The sequence below is a fragment of the Tamandua tetradactyla genome, chromosome X, assembly GCF_023851605.1.
Source record: "Tamandua tetradactyla isolate mTamTet1 chromosome X, mTamTet1.pri, whole genome shotgun sequence".
In the NCBI taxonomy this organism is placed as follows: Eukaryota; Metazoa; Chordata; class Mammalia; order Pilosa; family Myrmecophagidae; genus Tamandua; species Tamandua tetradactyla.
Window position 1 is genome coordinate 126,195,482 of NC_135353.1, and position 18,348 is coordinate 126,213,829.

Below are 18,348 nucleotides of genomic sequence, written 5' to 3' on the forward strand. Positions count from 1 at the left end.
AATAGGACCCATCTATATGCTGTCTACAGGAAACGCATCTTAGACCCAAGGATAAACATAGACTGAAAGTGAAAGGTTGGGAAAATATATTTCATGCAAATAGAAATCAGTAAAGAGCAGGAGTAGCTATACTAATATTCAGCAAATTAGACTTCAAATGTAAAACAGTTAAAAGAGACAAAGAAGGACACTATATTAATAAAAGGAACAATTCAACAAGAAGACATAACAATCATGCACCAAACCAGAATGCTCCAAAATACATGAGGCAAACACTGAAAAGAGAAATAGACACATCTACCATAATAGTTGGAGACTTCAATTCACCACTCTCATCAATGGACAGAACATCTAGACAGAGGATCAGTAAAAAAAACAGAGAATTTGAATAATCCAATAAATTAGTTAGATTTAACAGATGTTTATAGAATATTACACCCCACAACAGCAGGATGCATCTTTTTCTCAAGTGCTCATGGATCATTCTCAAGGACAGAGCATATCCTGGGCCATAAAGTAAGTCTCAATAAATTTAAAAAGATTGAAATCATACAAAACACTTTCTCAGATCATAAAGGAATGAAGTTGGGAATCAATAATAGGCACAGTGCCAGAAAATTCACAAAGATATGGAGGCTCAACAACACACTCATAAACAACCAGTGGATCAAGGAAGAAGTTACAAGAGAAATCAGTAAAATATCTAGAGGCAAATGAAAATGAAAACACAACATAACAAAATTTATGGGATGCAGGAAAGGCAATGCTAAGAGGGAAATATATTGCCTTAAATGTTTATATCAAAAAAAGAAGAAAGAGCAAATATCGAGGAATTAACTGTCCACTTGGAAGTAGAGAAAGAACAGCAAAACTAACCCCAAAGCAAGCAAAAGGAAAGAAATAATGAAGATTAGAGCAGAAATAAATGAAATTGAGCACATGAAAGCAATTGAGAAAATCAATGAAACCAGAATTTGGTTCTATGAGAAAATCAATAAAATTGATGGACCCTTAACGAGGCTGACAAAAAAGAAGGAGAGGATGCAAATAAATAAAATCAGAAATAGAAGAGGAGAAATAACCACTGACCCCACAGGAATAAAAGAAGTAATAAGAGGATACTATGAACAACTTTATGCTAATAAATTCAACAACGTAGATGAAATGGACAACTTTCTAGAAAGGCATGAATAACCAACATTGACTTGAGAAGAAATAGACAACCTCAAGAAACAAATCACAAGTAAAGAAACTGAATCAGTCATTAAGAAGTTCCCCAAAAACAAAAGTCCAGGAACAGATGGTTTCATATGTGAATTCTACCAAGTATTCAAGGAAAAATTAGTACTGACCCTGCTCAAACATGGAAAGCTACCTAACTCATTCTACAAAGCCAACATCACCCTCATACCAAAGCCAGACAAATTTATTGCAAAAAAAGAAAACTACAGACCAATCTCTCTAATGAATATAGACGCAAAAATCCTCAACAAAATTCTTGCAAATCAAATCCAGCAGCACATTAAAAGAATTATACACCATGACCAAATAGGATTCATCCCAGGTATGCAAGGATGGTTCAACATAAGAAAGTCAATTAATGCAATGCAGCATATCAACAAATCAGAGCAGAAAAACCACATGATCATCTCAATTGATGCAGAAAAGGCATTTGACAAAATTCAACCTCCTTTCCTGTTAAAAACACTTCAAAGGATGGGAATAGAAGGGAATTTCCTCAACATGATAAAGGGAATATATGAAAAACACACCACTAACATCATCCTCAATGGGGAAAAACTGAAAAATTTCGCCCTAAGATCAGGAACAAGACAAAGATGTCCACTATCACCACTATTATTTAACATTGTGTTGGAAGTTCTAGCCAGAGCAATTAGAGAAGAAAAAGAAATGGAAGGCATCAAAATTGGAAAGGAAGAAGTAAAACTCTCACTGTTTGCAAATGATATGATACTATATGTCAAAAACTCCCCAAAATCCACAGAAAAACACCTAGAGCTAATAAATGAGTACAGCAAAGTGGCAGGTTACAGGATCAAGACTCAAAAATCTGTAGTGTTTCTATACACTAGTAATGAACAATCTGAGGGGGAAATCAAGAAAAGAATTCCATTTACAATTGCCACCAAAAGAATAAAATATTTAGGAATAAATTTAAATAAAGAGACAAAAGATCTCTCTACAGAGAAAACTACAAGAAATTCTTAAAAGAAATCACAGAAGATCTAAATAAATGGAAGGGCATACTGTGTTCATGAATTGGAAGACTAAATATAGTTAAGATGTCAATTATACCTAAATTGATTTACAGATTCAATGAAATCCCTATTAATATCCAAAAAAACTTACTTTTCAGAAATAGAAAAACCAATAACCAAATTTATATGGAAGGGTAGGGTGCCCCGAATAGGTAAAAGTATTCTGAGAAGAAAAATGAAGCCAGAGGTCTCACACTACCTGACTTTAAGGTGTATTATGAAGCTACAGTGGTCAAAACAGCATGGTACTGGCATACAGATATACTGGCCAATGGAATAGAATAAAGTGTTCAGATATAGACCCTCTCATCTGTGGATAATTGATCCTTTATAAGGTAGTCAAACCAACTCACCTGGGACAGAACAATCTCTTCAATAAATGGTGCCAAGAGAACTGGATATCCATATGCAAAAGAATGAAAGAGGATCCATATCTCACACCCTATACAAAAATTAACTCAACATGGATCAAAGACCTAAACATTAGATTTAAGACCATAAAACTGTTAGAAGAAAATGTAGGGAAATATCTTATAAATCTTATACTAGGAGGCCGTTTCCTAGACCTTACACTCAAAGCAGGAGCATTGAAGAAATAAATAAATAAAGGGAACTCCTCATAATTAAACACTTTTGTGCATCAAAGAACTTCATCAAAGAAAGTCTCCTACACAATGGGAGACTTTATTTGGAAACAATATATCAGATAAAGGTCTAGTATCCAGAATATATAAAGAGATTGTTCAACTTAACAACAAAAAGACAGACAACCCAATTACAAAATGGGCAAAGACTTGAACAGACACTTCTCAGAAGAGGAAACACAAATGGCCAAAAGGCACATGAAAAGATGCTCAACTTCCCTGGCTATTAGGGAAATGCAAATCAAAACCACAATGAGATATCATCTCACACCCACCAGAATGACCATTATCAATAAAACAGAAAATGATAAGTGCTAGAGAGGATGTGGAGAAAGACGCACACTTATCCACTGTTGGTGGGAACGTCAAATTTCACAACCACTGTGAAAGGCAGTTTGGCAGTTCCTCAGGAAACTAAGTATAGAATTGCCATATGACCCGGCAATACCATTGCTAGGTATCTATTCAGAGGACATGAGGGCAAGGACACAAATGGACATTTGCACACCAAGGTTTATTGCAGCATTATTTACAATTGCCAAGAGATGGAAACAGCCCAAATATCCATCAACAGTCGCGTGGCTAAACAAGCTGTGGTATATACATATGATGGAATATCATGCAGCTGTAAGATAGAATAAAGTTATGAAGCATGTAACAACATGGGTGGACCTTAAGGACATTATGCTGAGTGATATTAACCAGAAACAAAACGAAAAATACTGTATGGTCTCACTGATATGAACTGACATTTGTGAATGAACTTGGAGAATCTCAGTTGGTAACAGAGACCATCAGGAGACATAAATAGGGTAGATATTGGGTAATTGGAACTGAAGGGATACAGATTGTGCAATGGGACTGATTGTAAAAATTCAGAAATGGATAGCACAATACTACTGAACTGTAATACAATAATGTTAGAACACTGAATGAACTGAATGTGAGAATGATAGAGGGAGGAGACCTGGGGCACAAATGAAATCAGCAGGAAAGATATATGATAAAGACTGAGACGGTATAATCTAGGAATGCCTAGAGTGTATAAGGATAGTGACTAAATGTACAAATTAAAAAATGTTTTGCATGAGGAAGAACAAAGGAATGCCAATGATTCAGGGTGTTGAAAATAGATGGTAATTAATGTTTTAAAACTTTAACTCATGTGAGACTGAAACAAAAAAATGTTTATTTGGTACAAAATTTATATTTTGACTAGTGCATTTCCTAATATAACTTATGTGGACAGCTTAACTGAACACCACAAGTACCTGGAACCTTGAGTAGGCCATGAGATTTTGTAGGTTTGACCAAAGTGGTGCCTCGATAAATCCGAGAGGGATTTGAACAGTGAATAAAAAAGTATTTGCAAAGTCCCTTTGGGGGAATGGTGAGAATGGGGAAAAATTCAAATTCCCCAAGTTGAATTCTTGATATTCTCACAAGCAGTGGGGACAAACAAAGCAATAGGCTGAGCCCCCAATCTTGGGGTTTCTTTATATGAAACTTAACCCCACAAAGGATAGCAGGGTTAAGTTAGTTAAGCCTACTTAAAATTAGGTCTAAGACAGAGTTCTTGCCTGCCATGCCAGAGATCTGGGTTCGATTCCTAGAGCCTGCTTATGCCCCCCCCCCCCCACAAACAAAAGAAAAAGTTTATCATAGAAAAATAGATAATTTTTTAAAAATCTTTTTCAGTCAGGATTTAGAATATAGGTTATTAAGGGACAGGGTGAGGATAGGGAAGCTAAGTCTTACAATATACAAAGTTCCTGTTTGGATGATGGAAATGTTTTGCTAATGAATGGATGATGGTGATAGTAGCACAAAATTGTGAACACAATTAAGAACACTGAAATATATCTGTACATGATTAAAAGGGGAAATGCTAGATTGTACTTTTGGTAAAAGATCAAAAAATTTTTTAAAAATCCATGGAACTGTTCTACACAAACAATTAACTCTAAGTTAAACTATGGACTTCAATTAATAGTACAATTATAAAAATGTGTTATCAATTGTAACTAATGTCCCACACCAAAGCAAGGTGTTGGTGGTGGGGTGGTATATGGGAAACCTGTATTTTATGCATAATTGTTCTGTACATCTACAACTTTCATAATAAGAAATTTAAAAAAAAATGTTTAAAAAAATTAGGCCTAAGGGTCACCCCCAAGAGAACCTCTTTTGTTGCTCAGATTCGGCCTCTCTCTCTCAGCCAACACAACAAGCAAACTCACTGCCCTCCCCCTTTCTACATAGGACATAACTCCCAGGGGTGTGGACCTTCCTGGCACTGTGGGACAGAAATCCAAGAATGAGCTGGGACTCAGCATTAAGGGATTGAGAAAACCTTCTCGACCAAAAGGGGGATGAGAGAAATGAGACAAAATAGTGTCAATGGCTGAGAGATTCCAACAGAGTTGAGAGGTTATCCTGGAGGTTATTCTTACACATTAAAGAGAGATTACCTTTTTAGTTAAGGTGTAACAGAGAGGCTGGAGGGAACTGCCTGAAAATGTAGAGCTGTGTTCCAGTAGCCATGTTTCTTGAAGATGATTGCATAATGATATAGCTTTCACAATGTGACTGTGTGATTGTGAAAACCTTGTGTCTGATGCTCCTTTTATCTACCTTGTCAACAAACAATTAGAACATATGGAATAAAAATAAATAATAGGGGGAACAAATGTTAAAATAAACTTAGATTGAAATGCTAGTGATCAATGAAAGGGAGGGGTAAGGCGTAAGGTATGCAGGAATTTTTTTGTGTTTTCTTTTTATTTCTTTTTCTGAATTGATGCAAATGTTCTAAGAAATGATCATGATGATGAATGTACAATTGTGATGATATTGTGAATTACTGATTATATATGTAGAATGGAATGATCATATGGTAAGAATGTTTGTGTTTTTATGTTGGTACATTTAATAAATAAAATAAATTTAAAAAAATTTGAAACAACTCAAATGCCAATCATCAGGGGAATGGATAAACATTTTGTTTTATTTATACAATGAAATACCACTCAGTTATTTTTAAAAAGTTGTATTGATACACACATCAATATAGATGAATTTCAAAAACATGATCAATAGAAGAAGTAAAACACAAAGTCAATTTTGCATATTTCCATTTTTATGAAGTTCAATAAAGGTAAAATTAATCTATGGGGATAGAAATCAGAAAAATGTTTGCCTCAGAGGGCAGGCGATGATAGGGATAGTAGGGAAAAGGACACAAGGGATCTTTCTAGGGTGATGGCATTGCATTACTCTTGATTGGGGTAAAGATTACTCAAAATTCTTTGAGCGTACATTTAAGATCTGTTTAGATTACTGTATGTAATCACACCGCACAAGCTGGTAAAGATATGAAACTAATAGTCCTTAAACATGAAGAAATGCTCAACCTTAAAAGAGAAGTACAAATTAAAACTATCCTAAGATGCTATTTTTCACCTACAATATTTGCAAAAATTCGAATGCTCCATAATATAGTCTGTTGGTGAAACTGTGGGACAGAGTCATGTTCATAAATTACTCGGGGGAGAGGGTGCAAGGGTAGTTCAGTGGTAGAATTCTCGCATGCTGTGCGAGAGACCCAGATTCGATTCCCGGCCCATGCACTTCCCCAAAACAAGCAAAACAAACAAAAACCCAACCAAACAAAAATACAACAAATGGGGCTGCAATAACAGGATACTCACATGGACAAACAATGAAATATGACCCCTGCCATACAACATACAAAAAAAAATTACTGGGGGGAGTACCACACAGTGCATCTATGGAGGGTAATACGAAGCAAATTATATATGCACTTACCTTTTGACCCAGTGATCAAACTTCTAGGACTCCACTCTGAAGATATACTTCCAAAATACGAAATAGCATATGAATAAAGTAGTTGTGACATTATTTGAAATAAGATTGTAAATACCCAAAATATCCATCATTAGGAGATGGCCCACATGCACATATGCAACAATGAAGTACTACTGATACCTAAGATTTTCAGTATATATTCAGTTCAAAACCCAAGGTGCTGAATAATGTATGTAACATACTACCTCATAAAAAAAGAAGGGGAAATAAGTCAATACATACAAATTTATTCTTGGAAAAAGAAACAGAAGAAATATGAGCTAATAGACTGAAAATGGTTTCCTACAGATGGTGGAGACAATTTGAAGGTGATGGGCATGGGAACTAGACTTCTCTGATGTACCATTTATTGTAGCTTTGCATTTTGAACCATGTTAATATTATGTATTTAAAAAATAAAGTTAAATCAAAATAAAAATGCAAACCGTAACATTGAAAATAGAAATAAGAGCCTAGCTGTATATCAAATTTGTAGCAAAACCACAGAGAACAGAAAATTTTAAGTAATTCTTGAAAACAGTACATCCTTCGTGGGATATATTCTAATGACAAAAAAAAATTGCAGAGAAATTTCAAATATCGGTAGGTTTATTGTAGTAATATTTTTGTAATTTTAAAAATTTTATACTCATGTTTGGATAAAGCAAGTAAACATTGTTATTAGGAGCTAAGACTGAGTATAAAAGAAATAAAAGACTATAAAAGCTTAAGAAAAGTGTGAATTGGAAATATCACTATGAACTAAAAAAAAATACCTCTGTCTACCAAAAAGGCTTAGAAATCATGTTATCTCAGTAACAATGCACTCAGCCTCCAGGTCTTGGTTCCTAAATGTTTTTTGGTTTTTTGTATGCTGTATGGAGGGGTCACATTACATTATTTTTTCATATGATTATCCTGTTACTGCAGTACCATTTGTTGAATTTTTGTTGGCTTTTTAATTTTTTATTGTTTGTTTTTTGGGAAGTGCATGGACTAGGAATCGAACCTGGGTCTCCCGCACGGTAGGCGAGAATTCTGCCACTGAACTACCCCTGCACCCCCTAAACATGGTTTTTCTATTAAAAGGAAGTGGGGTTATTTGGAGAAATGGCGGATTCTAAGGCTAAGGCAGGGAAAATACAAGGTATGAAAGTGAGCCTGGGACTCTTTGTTGGGCCAGAAAGCAAAAAGCGCTGAGAAAATGAGGGATGTATCCGAAGGAAACAGGAGCCGGCTTGAGACAATTTGAGCATCAAAAAGCGTAATCCCTGTAATTGATTGTAAAACTGAAAAATCCATGAGTCCATAGTAATACAAAAAAAAAAGAAGAAGAAAAATAATGTACTCTTTTCTTTATAGAAGAATACCAGCTAATAAAGATGCTGGAAGGATAGAATCAGAAATCAGCACTTTCAATCCCCAATGCATTGATACAGTCGAAAATCAGCAACTGATTCAAATTATTAAAATATTTTTGAGGAACAGGATATTCGCACGGTGCCAAAGTATCACCCCACACATTAATTACTTGGAAAGTAAAAAAAAAATAAAAACGGTACCACAATTGAAACGTCTGGCAGCCACTACCTTAATCAAGTCATCAAACTTTGCAATACAAAGAATGGAACAATGTGATGTTATGTGCCCCCTGATGTAACGCAATATCTGCTATACATCACCTGTGTAGTATTCTAAGTTAGATACTACAAGCAAACACAAATACAGAATGTAGGGAATGCTCTACAAGGTCCTGGACTATTAAGGCAGTGTCATTAAAAAGCAAGGAAAGGGGGCAGTAGATTTAAAAAGACTGGACAGAAATAAAATTATAATGCATAACTCTTGATTTGATCTTGGTTCTGAAAACAAAACAAAAAACCAGAGACTCTTTTTTTTTTTTAGGAGAGGGGGCACAACTGGAGAACTTTTCATTTGGACTGGCTATTAATGATATTGGCATGATGATGGCAGTTTCTCAGAGATTGCCTTTATTTTTCAAAATACTGGTTGAATATTTAGGGGCAAAGTGTCATGAAGTCTGCAATTTATTTTTAAAAGGTTCAGCAATCATAATAATAATGTGTCACTGTACAGAGAGAAAGAGAAAGCAAATGTGAAAGAAGTCAGAAGTAAATGAACACGTGATACATACAGTTCAAAAATGTTGAAATTAATCTATGGTGTTATAAGCCAGAGTGATAGTTACCTTTGAGGAGGGTGGGTTGTAATGGTAGAAGGAAGGGGGCTCCTATGTTAATGGTAACGTACTTCATTCTGGTAGTTACATGGGTGTTTGACTTTGTAATAATGCGTCAAGGTTGTACTCTAATGATTTGTGCACTTTATGTATCTTTTAATACAAAGCTTATAAAAATTGATAAAAAGCTTAAATACACAGGAAAAACTTATTCTATTGTTTTAATTACTTAAATAGGAATCTGAGAGTTTAACTTGGAGGTAAGAGGAGGTAGTTTCCATCTCAGGGAATTAGCTTTTCAATGTTAACGAGTCAATTACTACTATTCACACACAGTTCTTCAATGGGCTCTCACGAAACTTTCAGCAGACTGACCTTATCTGGATGGAGTCAGTCTTACAGAGAAATTCCATTTCATGGACTATGAATCCCATTTGATTTAGAAGAATGATTGTTTATTACAAGATAACTTACAGGTGATAAATATTTTTAAAATGATCCAGGTTTTGTATGTGGCAGTTGCGTTTTCAAATCTTTGGTACTTTGTAGTTTATATAAACTACAAAGTTTATATATATAAAGTTTTATATATATCTAAAAATTCCTGATGCATCAGTAGCTCGTAGTTTTGAACTTGCCTCCCCAAATGTCTTCAGTACCTTAACTTAGAAAATCTTGTTGACTTCAATCAGACTTGGGTACTGATTTCCATTTATTAGACAGAATTCTTTCCATGTGCAGTCATCTCAAAAGTTGCATTCAACGAGTACATTATTTAATTTGAAAGATTGTCACACTTAAAAATCTTGTTTTGTATATGTTCAATCAGATTCCTATCAAACTAGATTGGTAAGTGGTAGTTGGATCAAAAGTTCAGAAAAATGCATAATAATCTTTACAGTGAAAATATTGTATTCCCTCATTTTCTTGTCACACCAATCCTTCAGGTGCCATTATTTTAGGACAGTAAAAATTCAGTCGACATCACATAAGACTTAAAAACAGGAATTTCCCTTTTTAATCATATCCTCTTATTCATTGTTGGCATCTTCACTCTGAAAATTCATCATCTTTATTTCTCAACCACAATTGTGGGTCCTAATACAACCTAAACACACACTTCCTTACCAGTCTAACAGTGTAGAAATCTAGGAGTATGATGCTGGGAGGAGGTAAATAATATTCTCAAAATGCTTCTTCCAAAGACTAACAAACATTATACCACACACCCAGGCTTGTCCAACCTAATTAATAGTAGCTCCTTTCAATCTCAAAGGGGTCCTGGTTTGGACTCTAGGGTCAGACTAATTATAGGTTACCAACTTTAAAAGTTTCTTTCAAATATTAACACAGAATGACCACTTAGTATTTCCTATTTCTTTACAATGGGAAGTAGAATAGCACTTGCTCTGGAATCAGACTGCCAGAGTAGAACCCTGGCTCTGTCACTTGGCAACAATGAACTCTGGACAATTTACATGATCTCATCATGCTTCAATTATCTGTAAGATGGGCTAAAACAATACTTGATTCAGAGGACCATTGTGAGGATTAAGCAGAAGAATATATATGAAGTACTAGCACCATCCTTTGCACAAGTGCTGGGCAAATAGCTGTTATCTTTAGGCCACACTAAAAAATATCTTCATTCTCCTGTTCAAACTAAAAGTATGTCTTCCTTTCAAAAGCAAATCATCACTTGGGGGAATGCTACAAAATGTTTAAAATTGATGATTTGCTTGGTATACACCAAAGACAGCAAGATAATCTCATACACAGGGCTCCTGCAAAGATTGAACTGACCCCTCCCCCACCCCCACACTTTCAAATTCACATAATCCAAATATGTATTAGTAGTGAAACACCAATAAATTATTCATAAGTGCCAGATAAGTATATTGATCTTGGCAATAAATTATCTTAAGAAAACTATAGAAAATAAGACATTAGGTCGGTAATATAAATTAGAACTGGTTAAGAAACATACAGATATACATAGCTTTAGCATTATTATAATCTTTGCTTCTTGATGGCTGGCTTGCAATTTTTGTTTGCAAAAATGTTTGTTTGGGTTCTTTTATTATTGATGGCTCTGGATGGGAGATTATATAAGAAAACCACTTAAAAACATTAGTGGTTAAACTTCCTGAGCAGCATGTAGATAAGCCTTCTTACTTTTTAACTAAAATAGATTTGTAATTATTTCCTTCTGAAATTATAGAGATGATTGGTCCTAAGAGATATTCAATATTTACCAAATTATTAACAAACTGAATAAAATATCTCCATGCTTTCAGCCTTTAAAGTGTTTCTAGGAAGATAACATTCTCCAAAACTATTTGAAAAGAGTAACTGATTAAGGTAATCAGCACATTTCAGATAGTACTATAAATTCTCTTTAGTTACACACATAACTTCATCCATAGCACTCTCTGTGCTTCTTCACCAAAACTTCCTAGAAATTTTTTTAAAAGAACAGGGTAATAAAATAGAAGTACAAAGGCAAGGTACCATTCTTATAAAATGAAATACAATATTGTCTGTTAATGCCAATATAGCTTGCTAAATTTTACTAGTGATATGAGATTTACATACCCGCCCATGTTATATAAACAGCAAAGCATATGATTTCATAATTGCCTAACTTAAAGAAAAGTCATTTATTAGAACTCTAAAATAGAGCCCTTTGTCCTGAATATTTTATCAATATAAAACTCTAAGTGAGTTATTATTTTTTGTCAAGCCCATATAATTTCCCCTTTAAAATCTTAAGTTCAATCACTACTTGTTTTCTACTATTATATACTACATTTTGGCAGCAGTTGTTTATTGGTTTGTCATTGCAATAACTGCAACTTAACAATAAACCAGTCTGACATTTTAGGTCTTGAAGATACATACCATATATATTTCTTTAAAAATAATCATACTTTTGTAAGCAATACTTTACAGTAGACACCTCAAAAAATCTACCATAGATGTGAAACTTAAAACGAGAAAAATTTAAGCTCTAAAGCTTTATACATATATATCCAGATTTCTATATATATTATATATACATACATAAGTATATATAAAATATATATAATCAGATTTGAAAAATGAACAAAAACTGGGCACTGTACATAAAATCTTTTTAAAACTCAAACAATAGAAAACTTTAAACATTAAACAATTTTAATAAAAGTTTCTGTACAATGCTAAGCAGTTTTATTTACACATAGAAAATGTAATAGGAGTAGTGTTTGAAATTACAGAACTCCTTAAAATTTCAATGGCAGGTAAATCTGGAAAAAAATAACAGCATTCCATTCACAAATATTTTCAAGCAATAAATATGTATTTATAAATAGTGTAAATTTACATCAAGATTAGAAACAAAAATCACAAATCTGAAGTTTATTCCTTAGTCTATGTGCAATCCATTATCTTTGTGACTTGGCTGTTAATTTTAAACATTTTATTTAGGAACCAAAAGTGTAACCGTCATGGTTTCAAAACAAGACAGAAAAACATAAAAGCAGTAAAAAATTTCTTACCTAACTTTTCACATTAAAAAAAAGTTGACCAAAGAAAGACTTAAAATTGCTAACTACCTTACAAAGAAATGACCAGCTAGGCTATTATCTTTTTCCAAGGAAAATTCTGAAAGGGGAAAAGATAGATGAAAACCAATTCATCAGCCCAGAAATAGAGAAATATAAAAAGAGGTTGTCTTCAAGTCAGTAGTCTGTATGGTGCTGCCAGTTTTGTCAGATATATACAAAACATGGAAATTATTATTTTCTTTCTGAAGTACAACTGGATCAGCTTTGTTAGAGTCCTGGGGTAGGAGCAGGGCTCTCTGCTGTCCAATTGGTTGACACTCCGCACTTGGAAGGTTGCATAGACACAGTTTTCAGCCAGCAGCCTTGCGAGATAGCTACAAAAATCAGTGGTGCAGAACTGGGTTACTTCCTGAATAGCAGAAAAGGTCTCATTTAATGTCCACGAAACAATATCAAGAAGAGGAGGATGGTAATGGAGGAGCCTGAAAATAAAAGCAAGGTATGCTATAATTATTTTGGTATGCAAACTGCTAGTAGTGTTCCCTAGCTCATGGCTACAAAGTAACACATAGAATGCCTATGAAGTTAAAGTAAATAACTCTTAAAAAAGTTCAATAAATTTTTCCGTTAATTAATAAAAAAAAAAAAGTTCAATAACCTGCTACACTATGTAAAAGCACAACCTCCCTTACTGTCTCCCACCTGGCAATTTTCTAAGAGTCTGAGACCACTACCCTACTCAATGTACCACCATTTTTCTGTACTTCTTCACTAATTAGTCAAAAGCTCCTGGAATATTAGGTTGACCATTTCTTTAGACTGATAAGGAAAAAGAGGCATGTAGAAAAATATTTTTAACAAAAATACTCAAGCAATCTTAAAGACCATTCAAGTGAAAAGATCGGGAATTAAATTTCAAAAATTCAGTTTCTGGTCACATGTGTCTGAGAGAAAAGCATTAGGAAATCAACAATTCATAAATTATTTGTTTCTAATCATAAAGCTATTATCTGCTAACTTCTCCCTAAGTATCTTCCATTTGAAATTAAAAGCTGTGTGCAATTTTTATTAAGTATACTTGAATTTCATAAGATTATATATCAGGGAAGTTAAGTTCCATCAAAAATTCTCATGAGGATACTACTTCTGGCAAGGATAAAATTTTAAATAAGTATAATTAGCTCTAAGTATACTTAAAAGCGTACTTGCTGATTCATGTTTTGATCATCCCTATAGTAGGCACTAATAATCTATTTTCACAAACATTTTATCAACTGGGAATAAATGACATAAAAGATATGGTAGTGTTCTAAAACATATAAAGATTTTAAATGTAATTGTAATATCAGGCTGACATTATTTTCTTTTCACCCAGGAAGAAAAGCGAAAATGATATATACCAATTGTATATGAATAAATTACTTGGAAGTGGAAGAATGATATGAATATTTCCTCATACAATATCTAATGAGCCAAAGGAAAATTTAAATATTTCATTACCTCCTACTTATCAGGTGGCAGAGCACATACTGCTGCTTCACAACCTAGCTAACTATGTACTCACATGTTGATATCACTTACTAATGTAAATTGGTCATAGACTTGCATCAGGTCCTCCATTTTGTACTGTTCTAGCACCACAAAATTTTCCAGGTTTCCGTTTGTTTTTCGTGCACAATCTTGGCAATGTACTATGTAGGTCTTTCGAGAATTGCTTTCATTAGTGACAAAAAGCAGATCAAAAACTTCCACCTATTTTATGCAAGAAAAAAGCATTCAATAGAAACAGTGGTATTTATTGTACTGTTTTAGAATAATCATTATTTTTTTAATCTTAGAAGCAAATCTGATGCTTTAATAATAAACACAATCACAGAGAAGCAGTATTTTCCCATTAGCAAATACAAAGAAGAACAATTAAAAAATAGATTTTACTTCAAAACACTGGTTCCTAAACCCAAGAACATATATCAGAATTACCCATGGACGTTTTTAGAAATATTTTAAGTTTAGCACTCTCTGAAGAGGATGCAAAAGGGGGCAGGACTTAGGTTTTTTTTTCTGCATGGGCAGCAGGCACTGGGAATCAAACCCAGGTCTCCAGCATGGCAGGCAAGAACTCTGCTTGCTAAGCCACTGTGGCCTGCCCCAGGACTTAGGTATTTTTATAAAGCTCTTCAGGTAATCCTGATGTTTCCTTCTGGTCGAGTTGCTGGGTTTTAGGTTGATTGGGGCACTCTGGGTTTTTTGGGAAGCATTTCTGGCAGATTTACGAGGAGTAGCAAAGAACCTGGCCTCTGGCTTTTTTTTGGAGTCTGTCCCAGGTCTTTTATTCCCCAGTGAAGAGGTGACTTCTTTCTGTCTCCTTTTTTGCTGGGCCAGAAAAGTTGTGAACATTCTTCAACTTGCCCCTCACTTCTGCCATTTAACAAGTTGTCTTTCTTACTTTGCCTTGTAGATATTTTTGAATGACTCCTCTTCTTAAATATTCCCAATGCCAGGTTCTAGTCTAGCCCTTAAGATAGTAATTCTTTCTTAAGACCATTGCTTTCTATCTCCATCTTTTCAACTACCTTTCTCTCTGAAACACATACCACAGTCCTTTGCTCAAAAACTTCTAATGGCTTCGGTAACCTCAGACTAAATATCAAATTATACCCAGAATTTGCATCTTCTATGCCCCAGCAACAATGGACTTCTTACCCTTTTCTGAATAAATCATTCCATTTCCCCACCCCTATATTGTTCCTATAACCCATACTGACATACTTTCCCCAATTCTCACCATTTTTTTGTTGTTGAAATTACATTAATCCTTCAAGGACGGACTCAAATGTTAATACTTGTATGATCTCTTAGCCCAATATGAGAAGGGAAAATTAAGTTATTTTTCCCTTGGTGTTTTCAAAACAGTTAATATGTCCAGCTTCACATTCATCATAGTTTCATGTTCATCACAATGAGCTGTTCATAATTTGTTTTCCCTGAGTAGACTCGAAGTTCCTTCAGAGCAGGCACCATATCTTTGTTTCTATACCTCTTGCAAGCCTTGGCCATAGGAGAAGACTGACAAATATATTGTGTACTAAACCAGAGTAGACTTAACAGTGATCTGCCAGGAGCTATATCAAATTATATTCAATTTATTTGACATCTGGATTGTTCCTAGTTTAAAATCTCAGAATGAATTTGATGATTATCATCTATTAAAGACCTATTGGAAGAATGACTGTAATAGATACTTCTAGGGTTAATTCAGTTAGTGAAGTACTGTATCATCAGATTAAATTTTAATAAAATAGTGAAATAACAAGAAAATAGCAAGATTGAAGAGAAAGCCAATTTTAGTAAAATGTATTACATAAAAAGTATAAATAAAAGAGAAACCCAAAGTGGAGAGAGAAGAGGCTTTATAAAACAACTTTGGAGAAGAACAGTTACTTACCTCACATATGCTACAGTAATGGGCTGGTTCTTCTTTTGTCCGCCCATGCCATATAATCTCTTTTCCTGCAGCAATGAGAGCGTCCCTCAATGTCTGACATTGCTTCAGAGTTCTCAGGAGACAATACCTATTGTGGGGGAAAAATTATTTGTGACCAGCAACTGAATATTGACTATTTTGTAGCATAAAATACATGCCTATTAGAATATCTCCAAGAGACTCGGTTTTAATGCCTATAACTTCATAATTTTTCTTTCATCAATTTCTCAGATATTTTCAGATTAGAAAAGAATGAGACAATGCTCAACAGGTCTGGCAATGACAATATTAGGTCATTTAAAGTTGAGAATAACTGATATCTGAATATTAGAATAGAATGCTCTTAATATACAAGAACTGACCCCTTGCTTAAATATAAGTTGCTAAGTTTGGCTCTTATTTGGGCAAGTTGGTTAACCTCTCTGGGAGTCAATTTCCTCATCCTTGAAATAAGGGGTCTGAATTCCAGTTCTGAAATGTTATGATTCCAGTAAGGCAAGCAGGCACATTATTTCTATCAACACTACCTAGACACAAACAACATCATCCATGTAGTTGCTTTTGAAACTTTTGAGTTCATAAGCAGAAACAATATATATAGATCTAATCACCACAGGATACAAAATTGGTTTAACTATATAGTGCTAATGAAGAAGAAAAGACATTTACTACCTCAATTTTAGAATATAATGGAATCCTTCATTTATATTAACATAATTGAACTTTTCTTATTTATTCCTTTTCTAAACTCATATTTATGATGCTAACAACACAGGAATTCTCACAATTTGTGATTTTCCTATAGTTTGCTATAGGGAAATCTAGGAACTGTCTGCTAAATTGTTACTGTCCTGTGAATCTCCATTTGAACAGAGATGATATCTAATGCATTTTACAGCTTTAATATTTGTAGATAATGAAAATGAAAATACCATAAAGAAAAGGAAATGGATTTAGCAACTAAATGTTGTTTGAAAGCAAATGTCTTGTTCATGCTATTTATCCACTGCCTAGGATAGTACCTGGCCTAGAATAGGGACACCTGATTATCAAACAAATAAAAAATTGTATTTTAAAATAACAGCATATTTAATTTCTAATTTATATTTCCTTGCTATTTATAATTTACTAGGTTAAATACTGTTAAGATACTCTTATAACTTACTTAATAAATAAAAAACACTATCAATTTTGAAGCTGTAAAGGCAACTTCCTTGTACCTGTTCCTCCCTTTTTTCCTTCTCTACATCCCATACAATTCACCTCTGGGGGCACAGATCTTACTAATTTTCCAAGTAGTCCTTTAAAATAAGATCTCCTTCACAGAAAAATAATGCCTAAAACTCTGCAGATATCTTTGGAATATATGGAAACATTTCTGCTCCCATGTAGGAAAAAAAAATGAAATAATAAACATAAAAGAGAGAGCTAACATTCATGAGTCTTAGTAACAGGCATGATATCAGGTACTCTACACATACTATGCCATTTAGGCTTCATAGCAATCCAATGCAGGAGGCACTATTATCTCCATTCTACAAATGTGGAAACTGGGGCTCAGAGAAGCTAAATTGGTTTGATATCATAAAGCTATTTAAGTGGTTGCAGTAGGGGTTTTTAAAGGCAGGAAATTTCAAGTCTTATTCTTACCCACTTTCCCCCCTGTTCTTCTCTTCTGAAGATGAGATTTGAGGCTCAGCACAATTTTTTTCAACATCTGTGGAGTATTATTCTACTCTTTACTCAGTATATGTACTTTCATCTCTAATACTACCACCTATTCTGGCAATTAAGATTGTAGTTTATAACTTATGATTAGTTTGGTAGTTTCATCTAGAAAAAGGAAACATACTATTTCCAGCAAGTAACAAAGGGTTGGAGTTAGGGTTGTTAAGAATAAACACTAAACTGAGTAGTTTCCTTGTAGAATCAAGGTTTTATTTTTTATTTTTTGTGTGTGTGTGAGAGAGAGAGAGAGAGATACTACAATCTTAGAAAACTGGCAGATCTTATCTGACAATGAATAATAAAATTGTAGTTGCCTTATGTTTTTTCCTTAACTTTGAAATCTTTTGTTCCTTCCCATCTTTAGAAGGGCAGCAATTACAAAAGAAGGAAAATTTAGAGAGACAGAGGCTCTTAAGGAGCCCACAGCCATGAGCAAGTCTAAAGAAAGGAACCAATTCTATCAAAAAGGGAAAAATAAACAGAAAGTAAAGACATTTAGGGAATTAGGGAAAGGATCCTAGGGAAGATATAGATATAATACTCAAGACTTGACTTAACAGGAATGAGTTCTGCTTTCATTAATCCCAGACATATAAAG

At 34.0% G+C, this 18,348-nt stretch overlaps 1 protein-coding gene across 4 annotated transcripts in view; it reads right to left on the minus strand.

Annotated features, from left to right (window-relative positions):
• Positions 1-12,102: 12,102 nt before the first annotated feature.
• Positions 12,103-18,348, minus strand: part of KDM6A (lysine demethylase 6A) — a 295,823-nt gene continuing 289,577 nt past the window's right edge. For 2 of the 4 annotated variants that reach the window (XM_077145579.1, XM_077145578.1), the window contains 3 exons: positions 15,984-16,110; positions 14,120-14,290; positions 12,103-13,020 (listed from right to left, as the gene is read on the minus strand). In XM_077145579.1, the coding sequence (XP_077001694.1) occupies positions 12,991-13,020; positions 14,120-14,290; positions 15,984-16,110 (328 nt within the window). In that variant the 3' untranslated portion in view covers positions 12,103-12,990. The remainder of the gene's footprint in view (positions 13,021-14,119; positions 14,291-15,983; positions 16,111-18,348) is intronic. The other 2 variants (XM_077145577.1, XM_077145576.1) reach the window with 1 other exon arrangement.